Raw genomic sequence first — 17,657 nt, forward strand, 5'->3', positions numbered from 1 at the left:
TGGTCAACTGTGAGTTCGTGTTTACAGCAACACTACTTAAAAAGTATGAAAACATGTCAAAGGACATTAATACAATTGGCGAGGCAAATACTACCGCCCCCAAAACAAAGTTATCTTATATTGTTTTACATGTTTTTTTATAGTTTTCTTGTGTTCTCGTTTATGATCTTATTTGATCATGTGCGTTTTGGACGAAGATTCTGATAATATAGGATTTTTTTGCTAGAGAAATGAATGTAAAACTTCATTCTTTGTACCATTTTCAATATACCATAAAGCAGTTATTGACGTCCAGTGACAGTCCACTTTATTGCATAAGTACAGTTAATTTCATCATGACGTTTTAAGCTATGTTCCCCTTGCTTTTCCACATTCTGCAACAGTGTACAAGATCCCCTTGGAGATCCATCCCGAAGTTCACCTTGTGGTGGATAGCACCTTCGCCAGTGCTTTTAAGTTTGACGTGTACAAGGTGACGCGTTACTTCGCAGTGCTTACAAATGCGGTAAGTATTACAGCATCAAATGCTTTTTAACAAAACCTCCAATCCCAAACAGTTTCCGCTAAATCTAGAGTGCAAATTAAAGTGGTAGTTAGGTAACGCCACATCAGTTAATGTCACGTAACTAGACGCAACGTGATCTACACACTGATCAATAAGTTTCCCCGTTATAGCCGACGAGGAAATTGATGTCGCGTGACCTCACGTTCGTCACCTAAAGAACAATTCAATATACCCGTTGAATTTAACGTGAAAATTTACGCAGCGTGACTCGACGTCGCGTGCCCTATACACCAAGTCAGTTCCCCGCTAAATTTGGCTGGGAAATAGACGTAATGTAACTTAGACTCCTTCGATTTTCCTGCTAAATTTAACGGGAAAATCGACAAGTGACCTGACGACTCATGGTCTATCAATACGGATTTGCGGCAAAATTTAGCAGGAAAATTGACGTCATGTGACCTATACACCAATTTAAGTTTCATCCTAAATTTAGCGGGGAGAAATTGACGTCCCGTGAACTAAGAACCCAGTTTCATACTCCGTGTATCGGGTAAATCGATAGCAAAAAATTAGGGCTCGAATTCACGCTGTTGCATCACATGCTGTGGTGATACCACAGCTGAGCAAAGCTGTGATATCACCTGCCACGATTTCCCATTGCACTATAGACGCTTTTCATGGTAGACGCCACCAAGCGGTGCTCCAGTTTTTGACGTCCCAGAGAACTTGCGGTTCAGAAAACTAATAATGAAGAAAGCCAACTGTAACATCACTGCTTGAAATGTCGATGAAACGTATAACCTCCAATTCTCGAGGTGAACGCCAAAGCAACGAACAAGAGCGAGATCTGTTAAAAATTTTCAAATATTCTTGTGAACCAACTTGCCTCCTCCAAGTCATTAAATTGCCTAGCCGAGTGCCCTCGTCAAACCTCCAACTTCTATGTACGTGTTGGATTTATGCTTTCTAGCAACGGTGGAATAAGGAAGCTCGACAGGTCGCAGAGACGGAGCGACCGGAACTGGCTTGGGCCGCAGGAGGCAGATCATGTTTGTAAATAGCAAAAGAGTCTATACCAAATGATTCACGAAAGAAAAGTGAATGCACTGTGCCAAAACGTTTTACATATAAAAGGCTAGTGTCGCCACCTTGCACGTCGCAAGCTGCCCTCGTCGCGTCAGCTTGCGCAACAACCCGGAAACGTGCGGTGAGCGCTACGTGCTCCGCATTGTTGTCATGAGCGCCTTATCGTCAATTATCTGGTTCATGGGCTTGTTTTGTGGTTGTATTTATTGAACCGAATGCTGTGCTGTATGTTGTATGGGTAATATGCACTTTTCGCTTTAATCGCGGAAAGTGTCTTTTTTTTTTTTTTTATGAGGACGATCACACGAAGAAGTTCTAAAATTCCAACCTGTGAGTCACATACACCTTCGCAGTAATAAAAGTTCTTCACTCACGTAAACGACGATTTAATATTATCTAAGTAATATCAAATGGTCTCACCTCAAGTGCTGCATTTCATGCAATATAGGACATTGGAGAAAAGGTCTTTCCTTCCTCCCCACCTACTTCTCCATCCTTCCTCTCACTCCCTCTCCCACCCCTGCCCCCACTTTTCCACATCCGCCTTCTCTCTCCCGCCCACTTTCTCCTCTCTTCGGCTTCCCGCTCCTTCTCTCTTATCCTTCTCTCTTTTCTCATTCTCTCTCGTCACTCCCCACCTTCCTCATCTTCCCTCCCACTCTCTTTCTCCACGTCTCTTGCTCACCTCGGCGCACTCTTACGGTGCTTGGAACGCGTGTGGTGTGTACAGCATCCTATTCTCACCATGCATCGAAGCTGGTCCCGAAATGGCAACAAACGACGTCACAGAAACCGGGATGTCGCGCTGTAGGATGTCACGATCCTTCCGGTTGGTCGGAGAAGTGCCGGCGAAAAGCACCAGGGAACGCGAGTGTCGCTGTCGTCGAGGCATCCCAACTTCTGGCTGCCGAAGCTTCCCTGAACTGTTAAGCAGGAGAGCAAAGTGCAGCACAACGGGCGTATGCCACACCCACCGCTGCAGTTGGGACGCCGCCAGGATCGCGGACGTCTACAGCATAAAGCTTCTATGACGTCATCAGGCGGAAATCGAGGGACCTCTTTTTTAGGCTCCGTAAACACACCAGTCGGAGACGCGTCTCAGGCAAGTAATACTTACGATGCGACCATTAGAAGACACACCTATCACATCAGTTACTTGCACCTTCATTGCATTTTACCGAATATCTAATCCTGGCACTATATGCAGTGGGTTCTTCGCTCTCAGAAAGAACTGTTTCAATGTCTTCTAATTGAAGGTGAACCTTCGTTCCTTAAAGGTGTACTCCGCCGATTTTTGAGCTACCTCAACTAACTATATTTTCTGACTCGCAGGCCTTTACCCTTTCTGGAATGCTATTTAATATCGTGAAATTCATAATAGTTATTGCGAAATCGGCAAATGAAAATGATGCAAAAACAGACATTCAAATATACCCGCCCTTTTCAGGGCCGTGACGTCAGTGGAAGTTCAGCTTGCCAGTCGGGCGAGTAGTCTAAAAAATAGAATATGCCAATTATTTGTTCCGTGCTGGAGCGCGGGGACTGGAGCGAGCTTCCAAGGCATTCATTTGACACCATGAAACTGCTTCAAATCAGTTGGGAACAAATTCTACAGTCCAAAGAGTGAACCCCTGCACTTCCAATGACGTCACGTTTTCATTGTTGCCAGTAGAGACTTTCAGTTTGAAAAACACGGTGAGGACCAAAATTGTAAATTCAATAACTTCGTGAAAAAAAATTATTTTGACCTAATATTTGGGATACTATTTTGGCGATGTTGTTTGGCGAGTTTAGCAAAATTTAAAGCAAATCGGGGACCATGAAGAAATCGGCGGAGTACACCTTTAAGTACTGCATTTTATGCATTATAGAGCTTTCCAGATAAAGATCTCTGCCATTGTTTTACGTCTCTTTTAGGCTAATCTTAGGTATGCCAGCTTCGTATTTCCAAAAGTACAGCTCAGGATCACTGGCATAACCATGAATAAAAAAGTAAGTGTTGTATACGTCATAATTTTTGGGAGAATCCAGCGTTCTCTAAGCTCTATGAGCACCGTTTTACTAATTCTTATGCTGGTTATATTTGTTTCTGAAACAGCCAGCAGACGAGCCATACATCCACAATGTAAAGGGATATGAGAAGTACCGGAATATTTTGTTTAAGGAAACACTTGAGGATTTCAACAAGCAGATGAAGTCAAAACCTTTTTATTATACCTCCGATATTGTGTTCCTTGTAACAGGGTAGGTACGAAGTCAATTATAAACGTTTTTGGATGACGGAACTCCCAAAAGACAAAATTTTTGTTGATATACTTCTTAGGGAAGTGCAACATTTGCAACTCTAAATATGCAATGATATACTAAAATCGATATGTTTCGACTACCAAAATCCAAGACCGCTGGTTACAAACCTTACTTCTCTACGTACAACGGCTGATGTATTTTGCACGTCATCATCTTCGAGGCGGTTGCAAATCAGCTGCGCTAAAGTGCTCGAACTATGCGCAACAGTATCCTTTTTCATTTTTTTTATCTTCTGTATTTAACTTGTTACATTACAGTTATATTTAAGAAAAATATTTGCCCAATACCACCAAACTTAATTTTATTTAGTAGATATTCTGAAACTTTCGATTACGCATAACTTTTTAAGCAAGTCGTTTTTCTTTTGTCTCGATGTCAATATAGGATGAATATCTAAACAAAAACAAAAACGCAAATATTGAAATGTAGGTAGCGCATTTTCTCACATTGAATACATGTGAAACATTATGCCTCGTGAATGCGCATCGTAAAAGGTAACGAGAGAGTAAAAGACTCTTATGACAAAAATATCAATTTAAAAAAAAATAAACTGAAAACTGCATATATACATCAGACTCATATGAAGCTTAGGACGTAAATGAGTAAGCTAAGATAATAAAACATATTTTTAACTTTGCAGTAAAAATATGTCCGAATGGGTAGATGGCAAACTACAACACTGGGTTGGAGGTGAGTCTTATTTTACAAGGAATATTTACGCGCATGTGTCTTTTAGATGAGTGACTCAGAGTCTTCAGTTATCATTTTGAGCTTCAATAAAAATACTTTCGCACATGCGTAAAATTATACTGTCATTGGAGTTTTGGCCGCATTGAACTATTTTGCCGCATTCAATTGGTGACCTTGCAAAATATGAAACTATGTTCTTACCTTATTACATATCAGTGCTAAGGTTAAAAGGAAACTCCGCTCAATTCCGAAGATTTCGGGATAATGATTGATTTCGAATTAAAAAGCCCTAGTAAAACACACTACGTCGTTCGCTTCGCGAAAAATGGGATATATATTTTTAAATCTGATTTTAAACACGAGCGGAAATCAAAACCGAAACTTCGGCTCCGCCCGGCAACATTGGCCTCGAGTCGCCAAGTACATGGCCATCACGTGGTACGAGATGTCACGTGATCCTCGGCCCAACGACGGGCGGGATCGGGGCGGGCGTGTGGCAGGCGCGAGTGTCGTCTGCACCGCACTCTTCGCCACGTTTTGGTGTCTACGGCATTCGACGACGTCTGCACAACTGCGGCATAAGTGTGCGCGCACGTGGTGTCCGTAGTGTGGACGAAACTCCGAGAGACAATAATCACAATCGGTGAGACGACGACGGCGGTTGTGACGCGGAAGACGGCGGTAACGGCGGCACCACGGCGGGCGGCCGGACGGCTCCCAAGAAACGCGCTGCGCAGGCGCGTTACGCCAATCACGTGGACACTGCTAAGCGCCGAGAGGCAACGTTGCTGACGTCATGCGCTACGCTCGCCCGGAGAAGTGAAAACAAGCAAAAGGGGGCCATGTAGATGGCGTTTAGCTCAATGTTGGCTCCGCCCATGCCGTAGCCTTGACTGCGCTGTTGGTTGCGCCTGAATTCGCCCGCTCAAGTCAGCCGATTTCGGGAACTTGGCGAGTTGCAAAGTTTGCCGGACCGTTTAAGAAACATTTAGACAGAACTGCGTCGTAAGATTTCACGGGTGGTCTTCCTAGGCGATACTGAAGAGGACTGCATTGTTTTTTCAAAACCAAAAATGAAGCGGAGTTGCCCTTTAAAAATTTTATTAAAAAAATCTTCATTCATCAGTGCAATAGAATAACTGGATAAGTTAAAGTGGCAGCCATTGTCCCCTTTTTTAATAAAGAGAGCATTAACTGTCCCATGGAGCGAAGCCGCCGTTGTCTTTTGCCATCTGTAGCAACGAAACGGCAGTTAAAGTTTAATCGGCCAAGAGCACAGCAACGCAGACGCATCGTCACGGAAGGCGTGGGGCCGTCGGGATTCGCCGGGCCTTCGAAGTGTGGGAGCGTCAGGTCAAACCCCGGAGCGCCGTGTGCGATAGGAAGGCGTGGCGCGCTACTTGTATGAATGCGCTGCGAGTAAAAATGCTTTCGCATTCCTACTCTAAGCAGTCTTACGTGTCTTCTTTAATTTGAGCTGTTTTATTTCCCTATTTAGAAGAAACCACACGTCCATTCCTCCGAGTTGTGTAAAAACGTTTTAGACAAAGTAAAAGTCAAGTAGTTCAATATTGCTGTCTCCACTTTGATTATGATTGGTATATCCTTTTGGCATATATATTAAAGTATGGTATTATATATGGGAATAACACCGCTTCTTTTGGCTATCAGGTGCGTCATTTTTTTAAACATTGAAGAATATCGCCATTGGTTCAATATACCTCGAGTAAAGAATATTTTAGTTTTTCTTAATAACAACAGCACACTGAAAGTTTATCGATTAAAGTCAAAATTTCTAAAGTGCAGCTGATTTTTACTGCTGGGGTTAATTCTAGAGAGCTCTAGCGGCTTCGCTTTCAATGTATTTCAAAAACATAAATCTGAATACTCTCTAACTGGATAAACCATTGATTGATTAATTGATAAATAATTTATTTGATCGATTGTTTGATTGCTTTTTAGGGTACGCTTATCTCGGAACAGCGTGTTCCGAATGGAGAGTAGGAATGAGCGAAGACCCGCCGACAAGCTATTACGGAGCCTACGTTTTCGCCCATGAACTGGCGCATAAGTAAGCGTTTAATGTGTTTTTTTAGATACATTTAACAGCCTGGTTAATGTTACCCATTGAAAACTAAGCTATCAATAATCAACTTCTCAGAGCGAGCACATATATTGTTGAAGAAATTTGAAGTGTATGTTATTAGCACGAAAGTTTGCGCATTCTTTTTCTAATAACACGTTCTTATACTTTTATTTTCTCTGGCTAGTCGTGATATCTAAAAAAAAACAAGCAAAAATCAATAGTGAGAGTTGGGCTAGTTGGTACATCGTTAATCTTGACAAAAGCGCCAAAAGAAAAAGCCACAAAGTAAGAGACACAGCTAGCACAAGCGCTTGTACTGTGTCTCTCACTTTATGTCCTTGTCTTTTGGCGCTTTTGTCAAAAAGAGCAGAAATTCAATTTATCTGTTTTCAACGGTATTTCCGTCAGAATCCCTTTACCACTGTGGATTATTAGGCAACAAAACGTAATGGTTTGTATTGCAACAACCAAGCTAATATTGCAATAAATTGTAATAAATTATTGGAAAAAAATGTTTTGCAAATCTACTTAACTTATATGAAAAGATAATGGAAAAAAATCAATTTGCACAACGGGTTACTCAAGTATTTTCTGGAAAAAGCTGCAGCAAGATACGAAAATTTTCACTCACATGCTGTACCTCATTTGGACGAAGCATGCTAAATCTGTTCGGAATTTTCCGTGTCATATTCCCGTGAGCGCCGAGTTAGGAGCGATTGCTTCCAAAATATAGTAGGCCTTGGCAAGGGGAACCACTTTTTTTCCGTCTGACAATTCCGGAGAGTTCTCGTATGACACCAATACTGGCTGCCCATTTTGGTGCACACAATCTTGATTGTTGTTTGTGGATATAAGCCCGATACACTTTACCAGGCCAAGAAGAAAACAAGCATCACACGTAGTTCATTTACGAAACAAAGTAGTTTTTACAGCCTTTGGTTGTCAGAAAACAAAAATGTTGTAGCCAATCTGATAAAAGTTGAAATCGGTCTGAAATCTCAGATGCATATACAAGTATCCTGAGATCATACCCTTGAGCGGAAAATCAGTAACGCTACGCGAACAGCCGAATGTTTGCTATACCAATCGATGAATCGGAAACAAGCCAATGCTGCTTGATCATCATCATCATCATTTAATATTCCTTGAAAGCCCAGGGGACATTATACAAGCGAGTGAACCCTTTAAAAACAAACAAACAACACAACTATTTACAAACAAAAACACGCTGCACTCTAGCTACAGGTTAGAAAAAATAAACTAATGGTTGCAGAAAATTGTTTAGTGTCAGATAAAGAAACCATTAAGTCAGGCAGTGAGTTCTAGTCGTCAATGGCCAATGGTAAAGTAGACATTTGATGAGTGACAGTTGACGATGAAATCGGACGGAGTTTGCAAGAATGGTCGAGACGAGAGAAAACGCGGTAAGGAGGCGATAGCAAACTTTGTCTGAGATGACTGTTGTAATAAAAAATCAGATGAAGAGAAAGACGAGAGACCCTGCGGCGGTGAGAAAGAGTGTTAAGGTTAACTGATCGGCAAAATCCTGATATGCTTGCGTTAGGGGAATAGTCGGAATAAACAAAACGGAGGGCTTTGCTTTGAACGGATTCCAGGTGTTCAGTCAGGTATGCCTGCCACGGTGACTATATGGAAGAAGCGAATTCTAATTTACTTCTGACCAAGGTAGTATAAGCTAGTTGTTTTACTCGGGATGGGTGGCTTGTCTGAGGTTACGGCGAAGAAATCCGAGAAAGCGGTTAGCATCGCCGATGACAGATATTATGTGAGTGGTCCATGACAGGTCAGATGTCACATGAATTCTTAGGTATTTATACGATGAAGAAGCAGTTACTGGGGATGCTAAAAAGGTGGTAAGTGGAGGATAGAACATGTGAACTGCGGGAAAAAGATAGCGATTTACATTTATTATAGTCTAAAGCCATATGCCAATCTTGCTTTAGAATTTGTTCATGTTTGTTACGCTGACCTAAAAAATCTAGATGCTCTTCGTCGTAGCACTTATTCGCCCCGATAAACTATTTTATTGCTGTTAGTCAGCGAAGTTAATGCTTCGTTGGCCAATGGCCCGTTGGTGGTACAAGAGCTCTCAAAGACACGACGTACTCTTCGTTGCTAAAAATATAAAATTTCTAAAGTTGGCTTCTCACTTTTGAAACTGGGTGTTATGAAATGTTTGTTGTGGTTGTTTTGCGATACTGCGATAAGAAACAGACTGCTCAGAAAAATAGGGGGATATTTGTTGTAATTAGAACACGTGTATTATCCACAAAACAGAAACATTGTCGGCTTCTTTTTCATTATATTGTACTGAAGCGCCATATTAGAACTTAAAAGTGCAGTGTAAAACATTTCCCAAAGCTACAAGATTTTCCCAAGACACTACCTTTGCCTTTGTAAGTGACTAAGTGAAAGGACACAGGCATAAAGAATATTATTCACTTAAAAGGTTAGCTTCGGTTACCATTTTTTGTATTTCTGATTACGACTGTTTTCAGCTAAGGCCTTGTCACTGAATTACAAGGTATAACTTCTTTTTTTTAATATTCTGTGTAGTTTTATGATTATCACGGCTCAAAGTTTGGCTTCGGGCGTATACGGCGAAATTGAAACTATCTGCTAGAGGGATGGCAACACTGGCCGTCAGCCGCACGACCGCGACGTGACGTCATCTGGGTGCTACGGTATGCGGTACAACCGATCGACCGCAGCTCCACCGCGACGCGGCATCACAAAGGTGCAGCGCCAGTGTTACCTGACTAAAAGCTAACCCGCTTTTTCTCCGCTAAAGAGCCGCTGGGCGCATCATTAAAATCGGTTTTAGTAGCAGAGTACGCAGCTTCACTTTGACGTAATATTTCAGATGTGCTCACATTTCGTGCCACTAAAGCGATACCACTCACTTATTTGGGCTTTGCTTTTGACCGGAGTTGCCGTTTAATCTTTTATCGTAACTCCTATCATACCGACATTCAAAGTTATATTAAAGGAGTTAAATAAAAAGGTGTGGAACATCCTACAGGCTCGATACACTATACACGCAAAAATTAAATCTCGCTAAATGGCTTTTTAAAAAAAGGTTGATTTTTTTTTCTTTTTTAAGTAGACGTAGAGTATTTCATGAAATAATATTGTGACCTTCAGTGCGAACGTTTAAAAACAATGTTATAATTTACATTTAGAATTACGTTTTCAACTTGAACTATGCTATTCAGTTCTTTGTTCCATGCCCCCCTGCTCCAAAGCAATTGACCGTGAGCGTCCAGAACTTTATGTTTATAATGTGATTGCATCTGTCGTAGTTTGGGTTGTCAACATGACGGAGATGGACCCAGTGATTGGGTGAAAGGGCACATTGGATCTGCGGACTGCCCATGGGATGACGGATACCTCATGAGTTACAAGATGCAAGACGAGCGCCAGTATAAGTTCTCTTATTGCTGCCAGAGAGAAGTCAGGAACCTCTACAAGTAAGCATTCAACCATTCTTTTAGGGTACAAATACCGTACCTTTTTTTTCCGTTTTGTTTAGTGCGCGTTGTGTACAGGGTATTTTATGTAAGAGTGAGAGGGTTTATTAAGAAATGGAACCTGAAATGAAGGCACGGTTCACGCGGGGCTACGTTGTTCACGGCAAGGAACGTATGAGCCCAAGCGCAAAGTGATCATTACATACGTAATTATTACATATTAACTAATTAACTTTTAGCCTTTTGTTTTAGGGGGCACGTTTCAATCAACAACAATCAGGCAGATGCCCGTCGTTTACAAAAAAAAAAAAAAAACTCAGTTGAGAGAGTTCAGGGGAAACAAAATTACCATGAGCTATGCGTGGCGAATTTGGGCGATCACTGAAGCGGAAAATCAAAACTAAATGAGAAAAACGCGCCAGGAGCTGAAACAGTTTCGTTGCCGAAGAGGCGTCAGACTGTGACGTGTTGTGACGTAAAAAGTTGCAGTCAACAAGGGAACGAAAACTTCGGCCCAATCCAAAACCGGCTAGCGGCATCTTCCTGGGAGTGGATCCGTAATTGGAAGTCATCGCGCGCGTCTCTTATAAACTATATATGGCGCTTCTAAATATATTCTATCATTTTTATACCAATGAGACAGATATGTCTCTGGGCTTTCGATAAGCTTTGGTCCAATCCTCAACCGGCTCGCTGGAGCTGGCCGAGACCCGATTTCAAACTGGTTTCTTATTCACGTGTTTACAGCAACTTGCGAGTCACCACATGTCACACTCTGACACTTCTTCGGCAGTAAAACTGTTCCGACTCCTGGAGCTGGTTTCTTCGAGTTAGTCTCGATTTCCCGCTGCCGTTATTGCCAAAATTCGACACGCAATAACTCGAAGTAAAATTCATATTTTAAGATCTCTTAACTGCTGTAGCCTCAGTAAACGACTGACTGCAAATCTCTAAAAGAGCATGCTAGCTAAAACAAACGGCTAGTACAAAGTTCATGTGAAGCTTTTGGGTTAATTAAATATAAAATGAGCAGTTTACACTTGCCTTCTTACGTCTGCAGCCGTGGACTACATAATCCTTAAAGACTCATGTCTTAATTTTATGTTCCCTTTTTTAATACTCTCCCTCTTACGTGGAACCCCCTTTCTATGTTAGTACAAACGTTTTTCCTTTTACATTTTCTGCTTCACAAAACGCCATATAAGGCAACATCCGGTCATGTTGTTCGCAGTAACGAATTCTATTAATGCTTGAAGCAGGGCCGATGAGGCAGTTGCCTGTAATCGATAATTGTTAATTTTAGGAACTCATTGTACAAACCTTGTTTTGGATTTATCAGTGCACCATATGACCGAAGAAAACAACAACCTTGTTTTGGTTCAGTAAACCCCCTGAGGCTAATTTAAAGGGACCATGAAATGAACTTTTTCCTTTTGCCAGATAACTTTAAAATTAAACCTTCAACGTTCACTGAATGCCGAACAGGCATCCGTTTTCGTCTCGGTTCATTAACTTCTAGACAAAAAGAAAATAAAATATCTACTTTTTCTTTCTCTCCAACTGACAGCAAAACCAGTTGCGGCGTAATTTTGACGGTCGTGACGTACGCTGGGATAGGAACCGGAAGTTTCCTCGGCAGTAGGAGAATGTGAGCCTTAGCGGAGGCGAGTTGGGGTTGCGCCGGTAGGTTTTACTGCGCTGATGTCACCGACGTATTTTCTGAATCGGCGCCTCTCATCGCCGCAATAGCCAAATTCGATGAGATATGTTGCGCTACAGCGACAGCATGGGACTAGTCTCATACGCCGGAATGCCTGTTGGGAAGTGCGGCGAGTCTTCGGGGGAAGACTCCAGAAGTCAACCCAACTGTCAATTGTTGGTAAAAGGCGGCCCGTGTCAGTCGTTCGCAAAGCGACGTAGATGGAAACAAATCGCCGAGGCATTTTTCCCGGCCTCGGAGATGCAGGAGCGAGCCGACGTTAAAAAAGATACATTTGAACTACGACAGTGTCAGCAAGAGCCACGTAAATACCTGTTCACACACTCTGAGCGGACGCGCGTTTGATGGTAGTGCTGTTTTTGCTCTGTTGGTGAGCGCTTCGGGACCGATTTTTCACGATTTCAACTCGATACTGACGTGGCACTCGGCAAAGGAACGTTGGCCCGGCATTGCACGTAGCTCCCACGAACTTTTATAGCTTGACAGTGACGTGCAGTCGCGTCAGAATAAAAATGGCATACTAATAACAAAGTGTACATGTACTGTACATACCGTGTTACGGAGGTAATCCATACGGCGTTCATTCGAGCTCCATATCACACAAAACAAGAAGATAGAATCGACGAGAGTCCCTTTTCGACGACAGTGTTCGTCAACACTGCCTCGGAAAACAAGATGACAAGTACCGTCGAAGCAACGCTCCGCCGAGTCGGAGTGCCTGCTAGGCCTATATTCTGCTCGCTTGGTCGGAGACGGTGGATTCGTGACCGTCGTAGCTTTTCTCGGGTGTTCGTGGATCCAGCGTTCTTGTTCGTCGTGGTCTGTTTCAAGTACTTTTTTCGTGCTGCTTGAAGTCGGGACGCGCGAGAAGCACACGTAAAAAAATAAACGTTCGTTGGTCGTCCAACCAAGCGACGCTGTCGACCATGCTGATTTGATCGTAAAACGTGCACAGCTCGGAAGCTGGCTCTCAGCTTTGTTTACCACACGATAGATGGCGCTTGGCTCTCAGCATTATCAAATTTGGTAATTTTCGTCATACATTTCTAATTATGCTACAAAATGTGGATGTGAATATTATTTAGCAAAACTTTTAGGAAACATTTCCCGGCTATTTATTGTATATGATCGCGGTGCTGGTGAGGTAGGCGCTTACCCAATAGGCGACGTGGATTCGGCTGACGTGCTGCAGTTCCGCGGATGCATTACAGTGAAAAGGCAGAAAGCTTTCGAGGGAAAGAAGGCGCAAAAGAGTCCAGTTTTCTTTTAAAAGTTCTATAGCAAAGACTTTTTTTTGGCTCCCCATTTTTGTGTTTTTGTGTTCCTTTTCACACCTTTTACGACGTCCGGTGGATGAAATTCGATTGCAGAATCGTTTCATGGTCCCTTTAAATACTTCGTGGTGAATTATGTAAGAGACCTACGAAACTTTTTGGAACCCAATGAATTGGATGAAATATTAAACCAGCTTGAAATCTTATACATACGATTAATATTAATCTAAAATAGATGTAAAGGAAATTGTGGTGCACGTGTGTCCTTAACCGTGAATTATAAGTATACGAAACGATCAAAATTACAGCTGAAACGGGATTCTAAAAAGCGTGTTGCAATTATATAAACTCAGGTTGCCATACTGTTTTTTTACCACTTAACGGCGGCAAATGACACGGTTAGATATACTACACGGTTCAAAGTTGATAAGAAAATCACAACTTTACGCGGGGACAACCTATTTTATGTAAAGACTAGCCTACCAGGTAATTCAAAGCCTTCGACCAGATTGCCCGCACGATAACTTCTCTCTGGCACTTTTCCATCGCGAGGGTGTCAAGTGCAACAAATGACAACGCGAGCGGCAATCCGAGGCTAATTAAAGGACGCTGCAGGGTATGCGCTGGGCATTTGTGGATCGCGGCGCGCGGCGATGACGGTCAGTAAACGTCCACGTGTTGTTGAACCAGTGCGCCGTGTCATTATCAGAGGCGGGTAGCAGGACGAGAAATCCGATAAGACAAGAATATATTTGATAGGTGAGCCTTTCTTCTCACTAAATAATGAAGGTAATAATGATTAATTGTGCTTTCTTAAGACCTCAAAGATTGCCATTTGAATATTTCGTTCTTGCCTCGTTGAACTTGTGCTTTGTTTATGTAAATTCAGTTAGTTAAATTTAGAGGTAGAAAAATAAGCATTTTGGTATTTGTTTTAGTAGGAAATACTCTTTTTTTTTTCAGCCGTCCGGAATTCAAATGTCTTAGAGAACGATACACGACAAAAACAATAAAACACTCGTCTAAGCTTCCTGGTAGGATGACAACGCTGAGCAACTACTGTCAGAGGGTGTATAGGTACGAGAAAGGCATGCACGCCGACAAGGTAAGTGAACTGGCCCGAACACCATATTGCGCAACATGTAATCCAACACGCTCACTCAAATCTTGAAATCATACGAAAGCAGGAGTTCAGAAAATTGACTCTGCATTTCATAGTTAAGTATGCGGACACAATATAATGAAGTTCAAGAAAACGATACACCCATATACACATTATTATGCAGTCGTATATAACGACTTTCCATTTACAGGCAAGCGCGAATGTCCACGAACCACCGTGTGTGCGCGTGAAAGAGATTTGAGAGAAATGAAGCGTATCCCCATCCGTCATTTTGTAGACAGCGGCAGCACTGCAGCTTCGGGATAAAGAGTTGTTTTGGTTTATGAAAATGTAAACCTGCTTACCGAGTCTGACATTTTAGCGCCCCTCCCTCCCCCCCCCCCCCCCCCCCCCCGGACATTTATAAACAGACCGAATCAAAAGTCCTAGAGATTTTAACTCAAATCAAGATTGTCCTGTTGCCTCTCGAACTTGATGACTTGAAATGCTCCCGTCCCTCCGTGTGACGCAATGTTTGCACAAAACATGGTTCCTAGGCAGTGTGTATTTTAGTTGTTCACTAGCGCACGCTTTGACCTATATAAAAAGACGCAGACGTTTCCCTTAAATTTTCTCCCATTTTAGTTTTGCTCTAGATCTAGACTCCCTCTCATAATGAAATAATTTTGCGAAATGCGCTCAAACTGTGATTGATAGTTGCATTAGTTAGTCGTACCTTTTCGTTATCAAAAGGCAAAACTTGCATATTGCTTAATTACAAATATTCTGCTTAAATTCCGCGCAGACATACGGCGTCAGAGACTGCAAGGTAAAATGCACCGGAAACACAAACTACTGGAGACTCACTGTCGTCGACGGTACACCTTGCGGAAAGAAAAAAGTGAGTGAAGCTTTACTAGATTGTGGGCATTATAAACAAAAACACAGAGCGGGTTGGTGAAAATAGAAAAATAAATGAAATTATAAGGTATCTTAGGGGCAAGGACTCAACGAGGAACGAACATCTACTGATGTCTCCTTCGATGTGTACACTCTCCCTCACAAATTCTTTATCTGAAGAAGCAGTTGAGAAAAACATCCGTTAAAGGAATAAAACCGCAAAATAAACGAATGGAAAAATAAAACTGAACCGAAACAGAAATATAAAAAATGAAAAAAAGTGAAGATGAAAGGACAGAAAAGGGAAAAAAAGGAAAATCATTGACTAATTCAGTTCTGGCTTCAGGCAGTTGAGCCGATTGACTAATTCAGTTCTGGCTTCTGGGTCCGTTCGCTCAAACCGCTAACCGCGGCTAAACTTAGGAGCAGTACCTAGGAGATGGATTTTGAAATCACGCGACTGGCTGGGTAGGGATGCGGGGAAACATGGCGATGCCCCGGTCAGTGAGTGCCGCTCGCTTTAAAAAAAATATGTCGTTGTAGCTGCAATATCGGGCGCGTTATTCAGCGACGAATGGGGCAGGAGGCTTTCGCTTTGACTTAAAAACTTAAATCGAGCAATGACCTCGCCGCATTGTTTAGATAGACTTTCGATTCTGACCATTCTTAAGCCTAAATAAACGCGATAATTGTCGGCATGGCAATGTCTTTGGAAGGCGGATTGCCTTGACTCAATCGACCGGGTATTGATAGCACACAAAAGTCGACAGCGTCCCAATAGACCTTTTTCTCAATTTCCCAACCACCAAGGCGCATGCTACGAGTGTAGTCACACGCGTTGCACGTGCTGGCGTCTGCAGGAGTAATTGTTCCAAAGCAAAACGTCTCAAACGAATTTTGCCTTGCACCTGCGTTCGTCAGAGCCTTATTATAAATATTTACTTCGAATCTTTTATAATAGAAAGGCCAGCGCGCGCGGACCGTAGAATTACACTTCCAGCGTTCTCCTCCCGATGCTTGGATAATTGACTCCTTAAGTGTGACGTCATGGGTCCAAACAAACCGTTGCTAGGGCCGTTGCTATGGACCAATACATGTGGTTAGCTTTCGCTACGAAACTCCGACCGTTCACAAATCGTGAGTAGGATTTAAACTTCTAGAAATCGCAGATATAGAAAGCTTAAACGTCATGTATGTTTCGACTGAAGTGAGCCAGTAATCGCTTGTTTCTGAAATATCTACGACTGCAACTTCCGGCCCTCAAGATGCCTGCAGCAGACGACGAATGCCAGAAGTATGCCGTCCGCCACACGCCGGTAGGCCAAGCCGTCGCCGTCGTTTGAATCGTGTGAATAAGGACGATATTGTGATATTGCATTTGTCCTGAATATATTGCTTTTCAGTAACTTAAAATGATTCATAGTGGGATGCGATGCAAAATAAGGTTTATCGAAAGTCCGGGCGTCGATTGAGATGATTGTCTGCTAAAAGATCGCATTGAACCCGTGAGAAAAGTACTTCCTTTCAGGCGATTGGTCGAGATCCCGAATTGTGTTTGTGCACTCGCGCTATGTGAGGGTGCGTCGTACCTGGTTGTAACCATTGCTATCATGGTTAATGAAATATCGCGATAGACATGGAATTCTTTAATAACCTAACAACCTTTACTCGGCGAACATTGGCAGAACCAGTGTTCGCTGAGTAATTTTTTTTTCATGCATGATTGCTTGCAGGAATGTAGAGAATTGATCAATTAATCTCAAATATTTATTATTTCCTTGTTTTACGAGGAAAGTATGTGTCTTTAAAATTTGGTATAATTACATAGACTTATTTTAACCGCAAATGATATATGCCAACAAGAGCTGGCTCTGCATTATTTTATCAATAAAAAGGTGTAAATCGCAAAAATTAAATTTATGAATATATTTTTTACATACGCATGCTTATAATGAACGGGGTTAATGTCTCACAAACCCCGCGGTGTATCATAATTAGTTGAATATTTGCACTTCCTTACAGGCTTGCATTCTAGGAAAATGTGTGAACGATATCAAAATAAGCAAAAATGACAATTGATGTCGTCATTTAGTCTTCCCATTACTGTCACGAACTTGGTGTCCAGCTAGCCACATCAAATAAGAAATTAACCGCAAAACCTGTAGTTTAAAAAGGAGCAAACAATAAAAGTTCTTGTAAAAATATAAAGGTGTGACTTCTTGATCACATTACATAAACATTCGCAAATATTTTTTAGACGCTGTGACACACTATGGTATTCAGAAAGAACATTGATATAAGTAATATTGTCACGAATGACAATTGATGAGGCGATGGTAACTGACGGAACTAAACGTTTAATGGGCGAAGTTGTACCTAAAAAATAAAAAGGGAACAGAAGAAAGCGTCGCGGGCGTCGAAGACGGCGAGACAGCAGAGTCGAACGCTGGGGCCAAACTGATCCCGGCTCGCCACGCGGAGCACCTTATGTACCGG

The 17,657-nt window shown here is 42.2% G+C and overlaps 1 protein-coding gene across 1 annotated transcript in view; it reads left to right on the forward strand.

Annotated features, from left to right (window-relative positions):
* LOC8043374 (venom metalloproteinase antarease-like TtrivMP_A) overlaps positions 1 to 17,369 on the forward strand; it is a 39,900-nt gene extending 22,531 nt beyond the window's left edge. Inside the window, exons 6-14 of the mRNA XM_029970841.2 lie at positions 384 to 505; positions 3,509 to 3,583; positions 3,690 to 3,835; positions 4,539 to 4,588; positions 6,551 to 6,659; positions 9,998 to 10,165; positions 14,123 to 14,264; positions 15,067 to 15,162; positions 17,184 to 17,369. Coding sequence (XP_029826701.2) covers positions 384 to 505; positions 3,509 to 3,583; positions 3,690 to 3,835; positions 4,539 to 4,588; positions 6,551 to 6,659; positions 9,998 to 10,165; positions 14,123 to 14,264; positions 15,067 to 15,162; positions 17,184 to 17,240 — 965 coding nt within the window. The 3' untranslated portion in view covers positions 17,241 to 17,369. The remainder of the gene's footprint in view (positions 1 to 383; positions 506 to 3,508; positions 3,584 to 3,689; positions 3,836 to 4,538; positions 4,589 to 6,550; positions 6,660 to 9,997; positions 10,166 to 14,122; positions 14,265 to 15,066; positions 15,163 to 17,183) is intronic.
* Positions 17,370 to 17,657: the final 288 nt, after the last annotated feature.

Source organism: Ixodes scapularis, unplaced genomic scaffold, assembly GCF_016920785.2.
Source record: "Ixodes scapularis isolate PalLabHiFi unplaced genomic scaffold, ASM1692078v2 PGA_scaffold4__175_contigs__length_147842914, whole genome shotgun sequence".
NCBI classification, from domain to species: Eukaryota; Metazoa; Arthropoda; class Arachnida; order Ixodida; family Ixodidae; genus Ixodes; species Ixodes scapularis.